Source organism: Chiloscyllium plagiosum, unplaced genomic scaffold, assembly GCF_037043375.1.
Source record: "Chiloscyllium plagiosum isolate Xiang-an unplaced genomic scaffold, Cpla_swu_hap1 HiC_scaffold_15, whole genome shotgun sequence".
Lineage (NCBI taxonomy): Eukaryota > Metazoa > Chordata > Chondrichthyes > Orectolobiformes > Hemiscylliidae > Chiloscyllium > Chiloscyllium plagiosum.
Genome location: NW_028270153.1, coordinates 56,743,967 through 56,761,597, shown reverse-complemented (window position 1 = coordinate 56,761,597; position 17,631 = coordinate 56,743,967). Strand labels below are relative to the sequence as shown.

Sequence of the window (17,631 nt, the reverse complement as noted above, 5' to 3'; positions counted from 1 at the left end):
CCCACTGCAGAAGGCAAACAAGCCTGGTTGCCCATTATACAGTTGATCAGATGCCTTCAACTTGCATCCTCACTGAAGGTGAAGATTAACCCTCACGTTCCCTGTCTCCTCCAGCCATTATCCACCAACTCCTCACCAACTTTAATACAGTTGGTACCACAAAATCTATTTGCACACATTTTGCACTGGATGTAAATATAGCTTAAAGTTACAAGGAGTAGAAAGATGAAAGAAAATCCGAGCTCTGTTATAACTGGCATGAACACTGGAGTCAGTGTTGTATATGCTTTCTTGTAAAGCTTTCCCAAAATTCCAGTGAAAAGCCACTTAGACAATGAGATCAGATTGTCACCAATTCAACTTTACTAATCCGCCTGCCTCAATGCCCTCCTCAGACAAGGTCATATTATCAAACAGAAAAGTGAGGTGTCAGATCATTGGAGACATATCGGACTTCATTCAGATCAATAATCCAGGAAGCTTGTTTGCAGAGGTGTTTTTCCAAGAGGCAGCTGTGTGTTATCAGAGTTTATGTTTGTGTTAAATAGGCAATGAAATATTGATTCGATCTTGAGAACATTTTCTGGAGTGTTTCTGTTACATATGGGCTCATTTAATTCATTTATTTAAAGAAAACGCTTTTTTTTCTATAAAGGCGCACAAACTGTCATTTCTTCCTAATTTTCAAAAATGTTTCACCATAATTGATATTGCTGTGCTGCCATGGCAACATATCAAATGGAGTCTGCAAGATGTTATAGTGATCAGAAATACCTATTTTAAATATGTTTATGCTTTTACGGTTTCAGACTCAGCTTTACAAATGGGAGTTCTGTCAAAGTTGCTGCCATTTAAACTGAGTCACTTGGAGAGAAGTAGAAGAATAATGTGACAGGTATAGTGTAAGAGTCTGAAAAGGTTAATACTGAGGAGAGAATAGCAAGTGGTTTGTCCTCAACACACCAAACCAAGTGGGCCCCATAGATCTCTACCTAAGATGAAGATGGTAGCCAGAAAACTGGTGAATAAAAGTACAATAGAGTGTTCAACTGTGGGGACAGCTCACACAACACTGAGAAAGTATTTTAGATAAATAAGAAGGCAATGACCTAGTGGTGTTATCACTAGACTATTAATTCAGAGACCCAGGTAATGCTTTGCTGACCTGGTCTCAAATCCTGCCACGGCAGATGGTGGAATTTGAATTCAATAAAAATAATCTGCAATTATGAGTCCAATGAGGATTATGAAACCATTGTCAGGAAAAAAATAACCATCTGATTCATTAATGTCCTTTAGGGAAAGAAACCACCATCCTTACATGTGATCCAGATCTACAATAATGTGATTGTTTTTTAACTGCCCTCTGTGCAATTAAGGATGGGCAATAAATGCTGGCTTAGCCAGCGATGCCCTTTATTTCCATGAATAAATAAATTAAAAAAGAACATTGGCTTTAACTCTGCTTGTACTGTGCCAAGTATAAACAAACACGTGAGGATTTTCGTAGAGGTTCAAGTAAGAATGTTTTGCTTTTCTTACTTGACCTCTGGGGTCAGATAGCTCAGTTGGGGAGATTGCCGGCATGTGGATCAAATAAACATCAGCAACACAGAGTTTGAACCCCATACTAGCTAAGGAATACCAGGACCTACCCTACAAGTTAGCAGTGTAGAAAACTGGGTCACCCTGCACTTCTTCAAGTCATGTCATGACAATTTTTGAAATCCACTGAACCTCAGTTGAACATCTCACATGAGACTGCAACAGCTTCGTACACTGATTTCTTCAGCCTGGTCAGTCATGTTGTGACATAGAAGTGGAAAGGAGCTGGTAGGACCTCCTGGCCCAGAAGTATGGACATGACCATTGTGCCACAAAACCCTGATGCTTTTGAAAAATCAGGAATGTTTGTAATTGCTGACAGCAAGATTCAAAACAGTATGTGGCAGCCCCAATGGATTTAGGAAGATGAGTGAAGTTCAGGAGAAAGCACTTATTCAGAGGCATGCGTGCTGCCAATTGGGACAAATTGACAGTGATTTTCTGTACAGTCCAGGCCTGGCCTAAAATGCTAAGAGGTAGCCCAATCTCACCAATTCCATGTAATTCACCCTAAGTAGCTGAACAAAAAACTGATATATCCAATTGAATAGACCTGTACCTTCTTCAACAGAAATTGAGTGATAACACTTGGTATGAAATGCAAAGGCAGGTTCAGTTTACAGGCAGTTGGTTAGATATCCTGTTGAACTGTGAAGTAAATCAGGCAATGAACAGTTAAAAACATGAGTTACATTTTGTCTCTTTCACTAGCGATGAGATATAATTTTTCCCAGAAAGTTTCTAACAAGGAACTGTGTTTCCACCACCGATGGGTTGGTGCTAATTCATATTGCATTATATCACAATACAAGTTAGTAAACCAGATTGCCAGTTCTTTTCAGGATCTGTTATGTCCATATGATGGAGATAAAATAGATTTACTAACCTTGCTCTAATTGCTTGGCAGTTACTTGTCATAAAACTCAGATTCCTTAGCTCATAAGTCAGTGACCCAACAGATTTTACAGAATGATTTTCAATTACACTCTAATTACGTTAGCCCACCAATTAATACAGAATATGGCATCATGACCTCAAATTCAATACAACTGGACCATTCGTGTAGCAACAGGGCAATGAAAATTCAAGTTCTCTTAGATTAATGTAATGTATTTCAGAGACCAATAGAAGCATTCTCTAAATCCCTTTATTTGCCCTTCCCAAGCCTGGGGAACTTTGGGAAGTTAGTGGTGATATACTGGGGATAGTCCATATCATAGTAGAGGAGATCGTGGATGTATTAGAATGCACGAAGGTGGACAAATCTCCTGGCCCTTACCAATGTATCCAAGAACACTGAAAGAGGCTAGAGACGAAATTGTGGGGGCCCTGGCTGAGTTTTTTTTATCATCATTAGTCATGGGTGAGGTCCTGGAAGACTGGAGGGTAGCAAATGTTGTGCCCTTATTCAAGAAGAGCTGCAAAGAAAAGCCTTGGACCTATAGAACAGTAAGCCTAACTCTGTGGTAGGTAAGTTACTTGAGAAGATTCTGGGATACAAGATACACATTTGGAAAGACATGGTTTGATTAGGAGTGGCTTTATGTGTAGGAGATCATGCCTCACAAATTTGTTAGAGTTCTTTGATGAAGTGACCAGGAAGGTTGACGCAGGCAGGGCGGTAGACATAGTCTATGTGGAACCTTTAATAAGGTTCCACTTGTTAGGCTGCTATGAAAGGTTAGATCGAGTGGAATCCAGAGGGAGCTGGTAAATTGGATACACAATTGGTTTGATGGTAGGAAGCAGAGGTTAATAGTGGAAAGGTGCTTGTCAGACTGGAGGCCTGTGACTAGGGCAGTGCCTCAGGGGTCAGTACTGGGGTCATTACGGTTTGTTGTCTATGTCAATGATTTGGACGAGAATGTAAAAGGCATGATTAGTAAGTTTGCAGATGGCATTAAAATAGGTGGCATTGTGGATAGTGAGGAAGGATATCAGAAGTTGCAGCAGGACTTTGATCATCTGGGGAACTGAGCCGAGAAATGGAAAATGGAGTTTAATATAAATAGACAAGGTCTTGTCCCTGGGGTGGGTGAGTCCAGAACTAGAGGGCATAAGTTTAGGGTGAGAGGGGAAAGATATAAAAGAGACTGAAGGGGCAACCTTTTCATGCAGTGGCTGATGTGTGTATAGAATGAGCTGCCAGAGGAAATGGTGGAGGCTGGTACAATTGCAATGTTTAAAAGGCATTTGGATGGGTATATGAATAGGATGGGTTTGGAGCAATATGGGCTGAGTGCTGGCAGATGGAACTAGATTGGGTTGGGATATCTGGTCGGTATGGACGAGTTGGACCTAAAGGTCTGTTTCTGTGCTGTACATCTCGATGACTCTATTACTCTAGATAGGTGTGAGGTCTTGGATTTTTGGAAAGTCAAATCAAGGTAGAAGTCTCATGGTGAATGGTAAGGTCTGAAGGAGTGTAATGGAACAGGGGGATCTTGGAATTCAGGTGCACAATTCTCTGAAAGTAGAGTCACAAGTGAAGAAGGCTTTTGGCACACCAACCTTCATCAGTCAGGGCATTGAGTATAGAGACAATGCATCAAAGATGTGAGGTTAGAATCTGTCTGTATCCCAACCTCGAGTCAGACTTCCTATTTCCAAAGTAGGAATTTCTGAAATGCTACATGGACTGACTGCCTATAGATTATGTGCTTTTTTAACAAAATAGAATGTATCTGCAAACATAAATCTACAAATGCAAATTCACTCCATAGACTTATATGTGTGTGGGCGTGAGTGTATATGTGAGGGAGACGGAAAGCGTGTGTGTATGTGTGTCCGTATGCATCTGCGTGTGTATGTGTGTGTGAGAGAGAGAGCATGAGTATGAGAGAGGGTCTGTACAAGTGTGTGAGTGTGATCGTGAGTGAGAGTATGTGTGTATGTGTGCGTTTTGTGTGTGTGTATGTGTGTAGTATGGTGGGGTCACCTGCAATGTGACATGAACCCAAGATCCCAGTTGAGGCCGTTCTCATGGCTACCGAGCTTGGCTATCAGCCTCTGCTCAGCAAATCTGCACTGTTGCATATTCCGAAGTCCGCCTTGGAGTACGGTCACCCAGAGATCCGAGGCTGAATGTCCCTGACCACTGAAGTGTTCCTCCATTAGGAGGGATCATCCCTGCCTGGTGATTGTTGCGCAGTGTCCATCCATCCATTGTCGTAGCGTCTGCTTGGTCTTACCAATGTACCATGCCTCAGAGCATCTTTTCCTGCAGCGTATGAGATTGACAACGTTAGCCAAGTCACATGAGTACCTGTCGCACATCTGGTGGTGTCCAGATTTCGGAGCTAACCATTTGCAAAGGTCAAGCTATCGTAAAGTATGAAATTAGTGAATACTGCAATTATAATACTGTTCACAGGTTTATTGCTTTAAATATGTTTCCATTTGGTACTTTTTAAAATAGAATTCACTTCAGGTCAAACATGGGAGCTTCCTCACTAACTCATAAAGCTCCAGTTAACATGAATTTGATGGCAATTCCCCATGAAATTCAACTCATCGCAGTTTATCATCCTTTCCTTTGTTTGCAGCTTGACATCTCTGAATGCCTGGAAAAACTGAAGGGCCTATTCAATGTCTTTCCTTAAACAGAAGGAAACAATAGTGCACAGCTGGACTGCAAAACCCCACAGTGTTTTTCCAAATGCTGGAGATCAGAGTCAAAAAGTGTGGTGCTGGAAAAGCACAGCCAGTCAGGCAGCATTTGAGGAGCAGGAGAATCGACATTTTGGGCACAAGGCCTTCATCAGGAATTCCTGTGCTTTTCCAGCGCCACACTTTTTGACTCTGATCTCCAGCATCTGCAGTCCTCACTTTCTTCTATGGATACATGAATCAAATCACAGTCATATAATGGAGCCTCCACCACAATGAGGGTATGTCAGGAATTCAAACATTTTAACAGATTGTTATCTTCTTAGTCACTCTTACAGTCAGATCCTATGTAAAATTTAGCATTGCTTGTTATTGACTCTTCAACCAATAGGATATCGGGATGGCATGGGGTTCAAAACAGAGTAGAGCTTTTCTGGGTAAAATTGCATATTTTCTGTTACAAGTTTAGAGCCAGGGGCATGTGCGTGAATTCAGAGAGGTGCAACAGTCCATTCCAGTAAACACACTGCTGATAAATGAACTGAGTGCTGTAAGTGTTAACTTGTGAAACTGAAAAGAGGAAGTCTGTTGCCCGAGAACAAGCTTCCATTAATGATATTGCTAAAATAATCAACTCTTTTCTTCACTATAATCCTTGCTTCAATCTTTAATGTATTGAAGTTATTCTAAGATACTACAGGTTTGCCATGAAAGTTATTGAGATCATGATAATCTATAATAGTATAATACCTTCACCTGTATTAAATCTTGCTCTGTGTGAAAATGTGTGAGAAATGAGTGTATGTGGTCTGGTTTTTAATTCAGGACAAGTTTATGAGAATAAACATCCTTTGTATTTTTAAAGCTCATAAAAGATTTGCTGCATGATTATTTAATTGAGATACACATACCGAAGAAAAGAAAACACACACAGTTCTTACACACATATTGATTACAGACTGGAAAGGGAATACATAAAATCTGTTCTTAACAACAGGCAAAGGCAGATGAAAGTCTTGCTCTGAGGGAACATACAAGAGTAATGAGCTCACATACTTAAGCAACATGACATGATTTTGTTTCTTTTGGAATATTGATTCTGAGGTGTTTCTTACGTTTGTATTATTGCCAAGTGATGGTCAGTGATCCAGAGATGGTAAAGGCAGGCCTGTTGGTCAGGGAGGAATTGGCATTAGATTAGATTACATTACAGTGTGGAAACAGGCCCTTCGGCCCAACAAGTCCACACCGACCCGCCGAAGCGCAACCCACCCATACCCCTACATTTGCCCCTTACCTAACACTACGGGCAATTTAGCAAGGCCAATTCACCTGACCTGCACATCTTTGGACTGTGGGAGGAAACCGGAGCACCCAGAGGAAACCCACGCAGACACGGGGAGAACGTGCAAACTCCACACAGTCAGTCACCTGAGGCGGGAATTGAACTCGGGTCTCTGGCACTGCGAGGCAGCAGTGCTAACCACTGTGCCACCGTGCCGCCCACCATTATGGTTACTGGTGTTACATTCCAGTTGGCTTCTTGCAGGCAGTTCATCAGAAAGGCTGGTTGCCTCACCTTTACACTTCAATCCCCAGCTGCTCACTACACAGTAGTGGCAAGGTCCAAGGTAATGTGACAGGCAACTGATGACCAAGAATCCTAGCACCCAGTCTGACAAGTACTGTACGGATCTCCAGGGTGATTCACATAAGCACTCCAGTGATCCAGTCTATCAAATTGAAATCCAAACTACTGTGTACAAAATATCCTTGGTGCACATTTTGCACATAGGTAGTGGATAGGAGTCATGGTCAATGTGGCCCATAGACAACTGGATGCATGGCACAGTGGCTCAGTGGTTAGCACTGCTGCCTCACAGCGCCAGAGACCTGGGTTTAAATCCCGCCTCGGGCAACTGTCTGTGTGGAGTTTGCACATTCTCCCTGTATCTGGATGGGTTTCCTCCGGGTCCTCCGGTTTCCTCCCACAGTCTAAAGATGTGCAGGTTAGGTGAATTGGCCATGCTAAATTGCCCGTAGTGTTAGGTGAAGGGGTAAATGTAGGGGAATGGGTCTGGGTGGGTTGCTCTTCGGAGGGTTGGTGTGGACTTGTTGGGCCGAAGGGCATGTTTCCACAGTGTAAGTAATCTAATCTAATCCCAACCTCAGGCGACTGCCTGTGTGAAGTCTGCACATTCTCCCCTTGTCAGCGTGCGTTTCCTCCCATAGTTCAAAGATGTATAAATTAGGTGTATTGGCCATGCAAGATTCCCCATGGTGTTCAGGAATGTGCAGGCCAGGTGGATTAGCTATGGGAAATGCAGGATTACAGGGGTGGGTCTGGGTAGGATGGTCTTCGGAGGGTAGGTGTGACTCGATGAACCGTGAGGGTTTAAACTAGTATGGCAGGGGGGTGGGAACCTGAGCTGTATACCGGAGGTGGGAGTTGATGCAGATGAGGCAATAGCAAGCGGTTGACCAGCTAGTGGGAAGGATTTTCCTGGGAAGGAACCAAGGGATCAGTTAAAGTGTGTTTGCTTTAACGCAAGGAGTATCAGGAATAAAAGTGATGAACGTAGAGCATGGATCAGTACCTTGTGCTATGATGTTATGGCCATAACAGAGACATGGGTTTCTCAGAGGCAGGAATGGTTGCTGGATGTTCCAGGGTTTAGAGCATTTAAAAAGAATAGGGAGGGGGGAAAAAAGGACGGGGTGTAGCATTACTAATCAGAGAGGGTATCACAGCTACAGAAGCTTCCATTGTCGAGGAAGATCTGCCAACCGAGTCAGTATGGGTGGAAATTAGAAACAGCAATGGAGCAGTCACCTCGTTAGGGGCTTACTACAGGCCCCCCAATAGCAGCAGGGAGATTGAAGAAAGCATAGTTCGGCAGATTTTGGAAAAGTGTGGACGTAGTAGGGTTGTTGTAATGGGCCACTTTAACTTTCCCAATATTGATTGGAATCTCCTTCGAGCAGAAGATTTGAATTGAGCTGTTTTTGTAAAGTGTGTTCAGGAGGGTTTCCTAACTCAGTACATTGACAGGACAACAAGGGGAGAGGCCATTCTAGATTTGGTGATCGGAAACGAGCCGGGGCAGGTATCAGATCATGTGGTGGGAAAGCATTTTGGTGGTAGTGACCACAACTGCCTCACATTCTACATAGCTATGGAGAAGGAGAAGATTAGGCAAAATGGGAGGATATTTAATTGGGGAAGAGGAAACTATGATACGATTAGACATGAGTTAGGAAGCATGGATTGGGAGCAATTGTTCCATGGTAAAGGCACTATAGACATGTGGAGACTATTTAAGGAACAGTTGTTGCGAGTGATGAATAAATATGTCCCTCTGAGACAGGCAAGAAGGGGTAAGGTAAAGGAACCTTCTCGTAAAAGGAAGAAGGTAGCTTACTTAAGGTGGAGGAAGCTAGGGTCAAGCTCAGCTCTAGAGGATTACAGGCAGGCGAGGAAGGAGCTCAAAAATGGTCTGAGGAGAGCCAGGAGGGGGCACGAGAAAGACTTGGCAGAATAGATTAGGGAGAACACAAAGGCATTTTACACTTATGTGAGGAATAAGAGAATGGTCAAAGAAAGAGTAGGACCGATCAGGGATAGCGTAGGGAACTTGTGTGTGGAGTCTGAGGAGGTAGGGGAAGCCCTAAATGAGTTTTTTGCTTCTGTCTTTACAAAAGGAACTAACTTTGTAGCGAATGAAACCTTTGAAGAGCAGATGTGCATGCTGGAATGGATAGAGATAGAGGAAGCTGATGTGCTGAAAATTTTGTCAAACATTAAGATTGACAAGTCGCCAGGCCAAGACCAGATTTGTCCTCGGCTGCTTTGGGAAACGAGAAATGCAATTGTTTCGCCACTTGCGAAGATCTTTGCATCCTCGCTCTCCGCTGGAGTCGTACCTGAGGACTGGAGAGAGGCAAATGTAGTTCCTCTCTTCAAGAAAGGAAATAGAGAAATCCCCGGCAATTACAGACCAGTAAGTTTCACATCTGCCATCTGCAAGGTGTTAGAAAGGATTCTGAGGGATAGGATTTATGACCATCTGGAAGAACATGGCTTGATTAAATGCAGTCAACACAGCTTTGTGAGGGGCATGTCATGTCTCATGAACCTTATCGAGTTCTTTGAGGATGTGACTAGAAAGGTTGATGAGGGTCGAGCTGTGGATGTGGTGTATATGGACTTCAGCAAGGCATTTGATAAGGTTCCCCATGGTAGGCTCATTCAGAAGGTCAGGAGGAATGGGATACAGGGGAACTTAGCTGTCTGGATACAGAATTGGCTGGCCAACAAAAGACAGCGAGTGGTAGGAGAAGGAAAATATTCCGCCTGGAAGTCAGTGGTGAGTGGTGTTCTACAGGGCTCTGTCCTTGGGCCTCTACTGTTTGTAATTTTTATTAATGACTTGGATGAGGGAATTGAAGGATGGGTCAGCAAGTTTGCACACGACACAAAGGTTGGAGGTGTCGTTGACAGTATAGAGGGCTGTTGTAGGCTGCAGCGGGACATTGACAGGATGCAGAGATGGGCTGAGAGGTGGCTAATAGAGTTCAACCTGGATAAATGCGAGGTGATGCATTTTGGAAGGTCGAATTTGAAAGCTGAGTACAGGATTAAGGATAGGATTCTTGGCAGTGTGGAGGAACAGAGGGATCTTGGTGTGCAGGTACATAGGTCCCTTAAAATGGCCACCCAAGTGGACAGGGTTGTTAAGAAAGCATATGGTGTTTTGGCTTTCATTAACGGTGGGATTGAGTTTAAGAGTCGTGAGATCTTGTTGCAGCTCTATAAAACTTTGGTTAGACCGCACTTGGAATACTGCGTCCAGTTCTGGTCGGCCTATTATAGGAAAGATGTGGATGCTTTGGAGAGGGTTCAGAGGAGGTTTACCAGGATGCTGCCTGGACTGGAGGGCTTATCTTATGAAGAGAGGTTGACTGAGCTCGGACCTTTTTCATTGGAGACAAGGAGGAGGAGAGGGGACCTGATTGAGGTATACAAGATAATGAGAGGCATAGATAGAGTCAATAGACAGAGACTATTTCCCAGGGCAGAAATGACTAGCACGAGGGGTCATAGTTTTAAGCTGGTTGGAGGAAAGTATAGAGGGGATGTCAGAGGCGGGTTCTTTACACAGAGAGTTGTGAGAGCATGGAATGCGTTGCCAGCAGCAGTTGTGGAAGCAAGGTCATTGGAGACATTTAAGAGACCATTGGACATGCATATGGTCACAGAAATTTGAGGGTGCATACATGAGGATCAATGGTTGGCACAACATCATGGGCTGAAGAGCCTGTTCTGTGCTGTACTGTTCTATGTTCTATGTTCTAAATGGCCTGTTTTCACACAGTAGGGATTTTGAGGTAGCTCTCATTGCAGACTAGCTACCCTTTCTTTTACTGTAGTTGCTCAAATGTAATTGGCACAGCCAATTGCCACATAATAAAGGCATCACGACTGCAACCAGGATACTGGGTATTGACTTACACGATTTGCTGTCTCCTGCTACACCCAAACTGGGCACTGGGGGAACAGAATCCTTTTTGATTCCTGTTTATGGCAGGATTAACAACTAACTCCTGAGATGTTTGGCATGTGTGCAGTTACTAACATCTTGCATCATGAGGGATCCTACAATCTAAAGTCCTGCATTCACTCCTACGGCTTCTTTGTGGCAAGAGAGAATTAAATGTGGTCTTCTCTCTTGGAATAGAAAGCCATAAGTTGCTTCCCTAGTCCAACAGCATTCTTCAAGCTATGCAATGTTGCAAGTATATCCAGATTTCTCTTGAAAGGGGATTAGATGCATGAAGGTTTTATCACTCAGTTACCTACACTGCAATTGGCAACCCTTCAGTTGACAATGGGGCTACTGCTTATGTGGTGGCAGATTTCAACCAGGATGGCCATTGGTGAAGAAGAAACGTTCCTCACTGGGGTTGTAGCTTGAAAAGTCGCTCCGTGGAAAAATACAGCCTCCAAGTTGTGTGCATTTCTCCCAGTCTATCTCCTTCTTCTAGGAGCTTGTCCTTCTCTGTGTTGTCACTGCTCATTCTGCCAGTCGAGATGTTTTCTGGAATGCCTATCAGTATATCTATGCCTGGAAGCAGTTTGTTTCTACAGAATACTTGAAATTAGGAACATTTATCGAGAATCTACCATGCCTCTCCCCGTAGATTCTGCAACTTGGGAAGAAAGAAAACTATAGTAAGCACATTATGGTTGTACATTTGTCACAAACCTGAGACGAAAAGTGCTCAGCAGCTAACTGCACGTCGTTGATAAATCCTTAAATTAGCACTGCTGGCCAGTGGGGGTAAAGAGGTGGCGGAGGAGGGGAGGCGTGCTCCTTCCAGCTGCTTTGCTGTGCAAAGTTGTGACAGTTTGTCGAAGTCCACAGTTACACATTCACCGATACCATGATCTGCTTGCTTTTCCTACTCTGTAGTGCATACCAGTTGTGAACCTACTTATCAACAGTTACACCTGGCTCAATCGTAGCAGTAGGAGAAAGTAAGGACTGCAGATGCTGGAAAGTCAAAGTCAAAAAGTCTGGTGCTGGAAAAAGCACAGCAGGCCAGGCAGCATCCGATGAGCAGAAGAGATGACGTTTCAAGCATAAACCCTTCCTGATGAAGGGCTTATGCACGAAACATTGACTCTCCTGCTCCTCAGCTGCTGCCTGACCTACTGTGCTTTTTCCAGTGCCACACTTTTCGACTCAATCTTAATAGTAACATGTAACATCAAATAGCATTTTTCAACAAACTTCAACAAAGTCCAATTTCATGCACAATAAATCTAATTTTATAAGAACTAGATACCGGCTCATATACAAAATACATGCTGTATATTGCAATAATTTCAATAGTGAATCAGTGTGCCATTCCAGTCCACTGTTCCATCTTAAATGTATTTCATCATTAATTACTTATGCGGAGATCTGCTTTGAAAATTGTTATTTGCTACACATCACTATAAAAGCATTAAGGACTGTTTGAATGAAATAGGTAAATATATCACATGAGTTAATAGGATGAAGATAAAATCAAATAAACCCACGAGACTACAAAATCCATTCTTTCACTTTGATTCTGTAGAGGCTTATAAAATTAGACTTGTGTGAGTAGTTCCAACATTTTAGTTATTTGAGAGTGCATTGGATGAAGAGAAAGAACACACTGTGTTTCTCCCCAGTGGTCATCTGGAATAATGTATTCATGAATAGTCTGAATAAAACCTGGTTGAATTCCTCTTTCTTACATACTGAAGTGTCACTGGATTGGTAGGTTTGATGCAAATATCATCAATCAGAATACTACAGCTTACAAAGCTTTAATTTTCAGCCCATTTCTTACAATACATGCAACAATGACAGCAGCAAAAGACCAGCTGGTCCATCAAGTCTCCCTCCCCATTCCTGGTGGCTGAAGCATCATGGCTCCCCATACACCTTCCCCAACTGATTGTCGACTTTTGAGGAATACTGCTTGCTCAAAGAAAAGAACTGTATCAGGATCCGGCAATCCTCAACAATGAAAAGTTTAGAATGCTGATAGTAAATTTTCATGGAAGACCGAATGGAATCACAAATTATACATGAACTCCTCGCTCTGATAATAGCTTGTCAATCAAACTGGTCTTTCAAAACATGATGCAAATTGGGTTAGCAACATATTTTAATAAAGATGTTCTCTTCTTCTGTGGGATTTAACTTGGTTGTATTAAGGCTGACAGTTTTTGTCTGTCAGGAATTTCATTAATTGGGCCCTTAGGTTTCCAGAATCTATTCACACTAGGGGAACACTTTCATTCCATGCATTATCTGTAACAAGAACATAATCTGGTTCCTTATGAATTAGTCTTAAAATCTCTTCTGTAGAGTGTGTGAAATAAATCCTTCCCACATGAGTTCATAGATTCATAGATTCATACAGCACAGAAAAGGCGCAACAGCCTATTGTGTCTGCACTGCCGCCAGAGAAGGGGGAGATACTAAACAACTATTTTGCATCAGTGTTTACATGGAGAAGGATATGGAAGATAGAGAACATTGGGAAATAAACAGCAACATCTTGAAAAATGCCCAAATTATAGATAAGGAGGTGCTGGATGTCTTAAAACGCATAAAAATCGATAAATCTTGGTACCTGACCGGGTCTACCCTCGAACTCTATGGGAAGCTGGGGATGTGATTGCTGGACCCCTTGCTGAGATAATTGTATCATCAATAGTCACAGGTGAGGTGCCGGAAGACTGGAGGTTGCCTAACATGGTGCCACTAAGAAAGGGAGTAAGGAAAAGGCAGGAAACTATAGACCGGTGAGCTTGACATCAGTGGTGGACAAATTATTGGAGGGCATTCTAAGGGACAGGATTTACATGTATTTAGAAAGGCAAGGACTGATTAGAGATAGTCAACATGGCTTTGTGCATGGGAAATCATGTCTCACAAACTTGATTGAGTTACTTAAGGCACAACGAACAGGAGTGCCACATGGCTCGGTGCTGGGTCCATTGCTTTTATAGTCATTTATATACCTGATTTGGATATGAATATAGGAAGTATAGGTTAGTAAGTTTGCAGGTGACACAAGTTTGCAGGTGACACCAAAATTAGAGGTATAGTGGACAGCAAAGAAGGTTGCTGAAAATGTGTTGCTGGAAAAGCGCAGCAGGTCAGGCAGCATCCAGGGAACAGGAGAATCGACGTTTCGGGCATAAGCCCTTCGTGTCGATTCTCCTGTTCCCTGGATGCTGCCTGACCTGCTGCGCTTTTTCAGCAACACATTTTCAGCTCTGATCTCCAGCATCTGCAGACCTCACTTTCTCAGCAAAGAAGGTTACCTCAGAGTACAAAATGACCTTGATCAGATGGGTTAATGGGTTGAGAAGTGGCAGATGGAGTTTAATTTTGATAAATGTGAGGTGCTGCATTTTGGTAAGGCAAATCAGGAAATCAGGGCAGGACTTATACATTTAATGGTAAAGTCCTGGGGAGTGTTGCTGAACAAAAAAGACCTTGAAGTGCAGGCTCATAGTTTATTGAAAGTGGAATTGCAGGTAGCCAGGATAGTGAAGAAGGCGTTTGGTGTGCTTTCCTTTATTAGTCAGTACATTGAGTACAGGATTTGGAAGGCTGCACAGGACATTGGTTAGGCCACTTTTGGAATACTGCATGCAGTTCTGGTCTCACTGCTATAGAAAGGATGTTGTGAAACTTGAAGTGGCTCAGCAAAGATTTACAAGGATGATGCCAGTGTTGGAGGGTTTGAGCTATAGGGAGAGGCTGAGTAACCTTGAGTTATTTTCCTTGGAACGCCAGAGGCTGAGGATTGACCTCATAGGGGTTTATAAAAACATGAGAGGCATGGATAGGATGAATAGACAATTTTTTTTCCCTGGGGTGGGGAACTCCAAAACTAGAGGGCATAGGTTTAAAGTGAGAGGGGAAAGATTTAAAAGGGAGTTAAGTGGCACCTTTTCATGCAGAAGGTGGTGCATGTATGGGATGAGCTGCCAGAGGAAGTAGTGGAGGCTGGTGCAATTACAGCATTTAAAAGGCATCTGTTTGGGTATATGAATCGGAAGGATTTAGAGGGATATGGGCCAAATGCTGGTAAATGGGACTAAATTTATTTAGCATATCTGATCAGCATAGACAAGTTGGACTGAAGGGTCTGTTTCCATGCTGTACAACTCTATGACTCTATGACATAACTACCACTAAAAGTGTGCTAATCCCAAATTTCCTGTGCTTGTCGCATATCTCCAAATAATAAATTTATTTTGAAGGATTCTGAGAGCAATAGAACAAATCCATTGTACAGTATGTGGTTTGGTATCTTCTACATAGCATAACTTCATATACACAATGTCTATAGTGGGAGTCATGATTCGGAGATGCCGGTGTTGGACTGGGGTGTACAAAGTTAAAAATCATACAACACCAGGTGTTGGACTATAACCTGGTGTTGTGTGATTTTTAACTTTATAGTGGGAGTAACAGTCTGAACTGTGTAAGACATAGCAGTTGGAGTTGATACTTGAAGGCCTACCTGTATTATTAATGGTGTTACTATTTTAACCTGACAGGAGATTGTCTGCATGCCTGTCAGTGTAGACAGAACCATAACTCACAAAGTCAGTATAAAACATCAAGCAGCGCATTCTCTGACACTTCAACTTGGTAATCACTGGACAGCAAATGAAAAATTTCCAACAGCAATAAACCAAATTCACCTCAAATTCTTCAAACCCAATTTGTGCACTGGATAGAATTCGCAACAGAAAATAATCACTTCGAGGTGGGATAGTTAGGATTCTGCCAAGATTATTTCTGAATAAACTTGTTTTCTTTAAAAAAACAATTTTTCTGACCAGTTCCCAATTCATTAGCAAAATGCTCTCCTCCATGCAACTCCTTCTCCAGCTCAAGATTTTATTTAGAGAAAATAAAAGCTTGATCACCTCATGAAAACTTTGAACTTATCTATTTCCAGCACAGTTAAAAAAAAATCCCTTTGCATGGTAGGAAAATGAATTAGATTTGAGTAGGAGTAACTGGATAGGCTGCAGAGACTTTGAAGTATAGTTATCAACTGAGAGAACAGAAAGCTGATCAGAAACTTCTGCTTCGGATTGCACCACCTTTCTAAAATGGAGTGAAAAAGCACTCGAATTGTTGTCTTCTAGCATCCATCCAAATCTGATGACAAATCCCAGCTACAGAAAGTGCTTTGTCTCAGTTAAGTACAATTACAAATTTGGTTCAATTTTATACAAAGTGAGACTCCTTTTCCCCTTCCACGACCACATCAGCTTTCACTGGCTCTTAAATATTGGGGGTAGTTCAGATAACTTATCAACCAGAAATGTCCTTACTATCTCTCAAGGTTTAAGTTGTTATCAGAAACAACACGTTAACAGGACTGTCTCCTTCCAACTCTGTAATTAGGATCCAACGTTCCACTGGATACCAAGCAGTGCAGTCAATAACATTTTATTTTATAATCATTACAAACCATATCATGGATTCAAATTCCTATGTCCCAACTGGATGGAGTTTATTTACTCGTTTCAAAAATGATTAGTCAGTGAAGAGAATTTGATGTTCACTAAAATTTTCTGAGTGCACTAATTTCTTTTAAAGATCCATGTCCTACCTGGCTTTGGAACTTCCAGTATAGGCAGAAGATGATGCTCTCCGCACTCTGCTCTGTCTGGTGCTTCATTCCCATTCAAAACACTGCCTCCTTTCCTTGTCTCTACGATGTTGCTTTGAGCCCATGTCACTTCGTCTTCTCCACGGATCGAGGTGACTGTAAACCTCTTACTCATCTCTCAAGAAAATAAGCAAATGGCAACGGAAAAGAAAAGTGTAATGAAAGATGAAATCACTGAAAGACTAGATCACCGCACGAAGCAATCTTCAGCACCTCCACACTGAGTGAGTTGCTGGCTCCTGGGCTTTAATATTTACTGTGTCCTCCCTGGGTCTTAGTGCCCAACCCGTTCCTTACAACTCGAGTGAATAAGAGTTGTTAAGACTTTGGGTGGGTGGGGAAAGAAACATCACGTTTACTGTTAGATTTATTTTAAGCTTCTTAATGATGTTTACTAATTGCATTTTCTTTTTTAAAAGTTATGAATGACAATAAAAGGTATCTGTGTGAAAATCTATTGCTACAGCAAAAGTTGAAAGATTGGTTTAATGGATAGGGAGAATGAGTTTAGAATCCATGGTTAATGGGAGGAAACAAAATATTGAATATCTATTGGTTTGATGTGATAGAGTGAGCAGTCAGGATTTGTGCGGAAATTAATTTCAAATTATCACAATTTAAAAATAAAAAGTTTCTATTCGAACCAGCCTTCCCAGTTTATTCCTGTTATCGTGTACACATCTGTAATGTCAGCTGTGGTTCACTTTGTAGTAAGTAAACTCTTAAGACTCACAATTTTGAGTTCAAATCACAGTTAATAAAAAGTGATGTTTCTGCAGTACTGAAGAAGCATTGCACAATTTCAGGTGCTCCCCTTCACGTAATGTGTTAAACCGAGGCTCTTCCTGTTTGGTTGGATGTAAAAGGTCCTGGGGAACTATTTTTTAAAAAAGACTATTAACGTTTTTCTTAGAATGCTGGCCCATATCTACACCTCCACTACCTTTACAAAAAAATCAGATAACTGGCTTTGTCATATGTTTAACTATATTCATAACTTGAAAAAGTTGAAATAGGAATATTAGTCTGTGAATATCATATCATCAAGGTAAAAGCAATCTCTTGTTTTTATTTCAGATTTACAGCATCTCGTTTTTTAAATTGCATTTAACACTATGAAAGGTAGACAGAGGCAAAATGCACATAGTTTAGAGGAATGAATCTCAA

The 17,631-nt window shown here is 42.0% G+C and overlaps 1 protein-coding gene across 2 annotated transcripts in view; it reads right to left on the bottom strand.

Annotated features, from left to right (window-relative positions):
• The window catches only part of LOC122559948 (solute carrier family 12 member 5-like), a 1,091,443-nt gene extending 1,074,742 nt beyond the window's left edge, over positions 1-16,701 (bottom strand). The window contains exon 1 of one of the 2 annotated variants that reach the window (XM_087994966.1): positions 16,405-16,701. In XM_087994966.1, coding sequence (XP_087851092.1) covers positions 16,405-16,579 — 175 coding nt within the window. In that variant the 5' untranslated portion in view covers positions 16,580-16,701. The remainder of the gene's footprint in view (positions 1-16,404) is intronic. The other variant, XM_087994965.1, reaches the window with a different exon arrangement.
• Between the last annotated feature and the right edge of the window lie 930 nt (positions 16,702-17,631).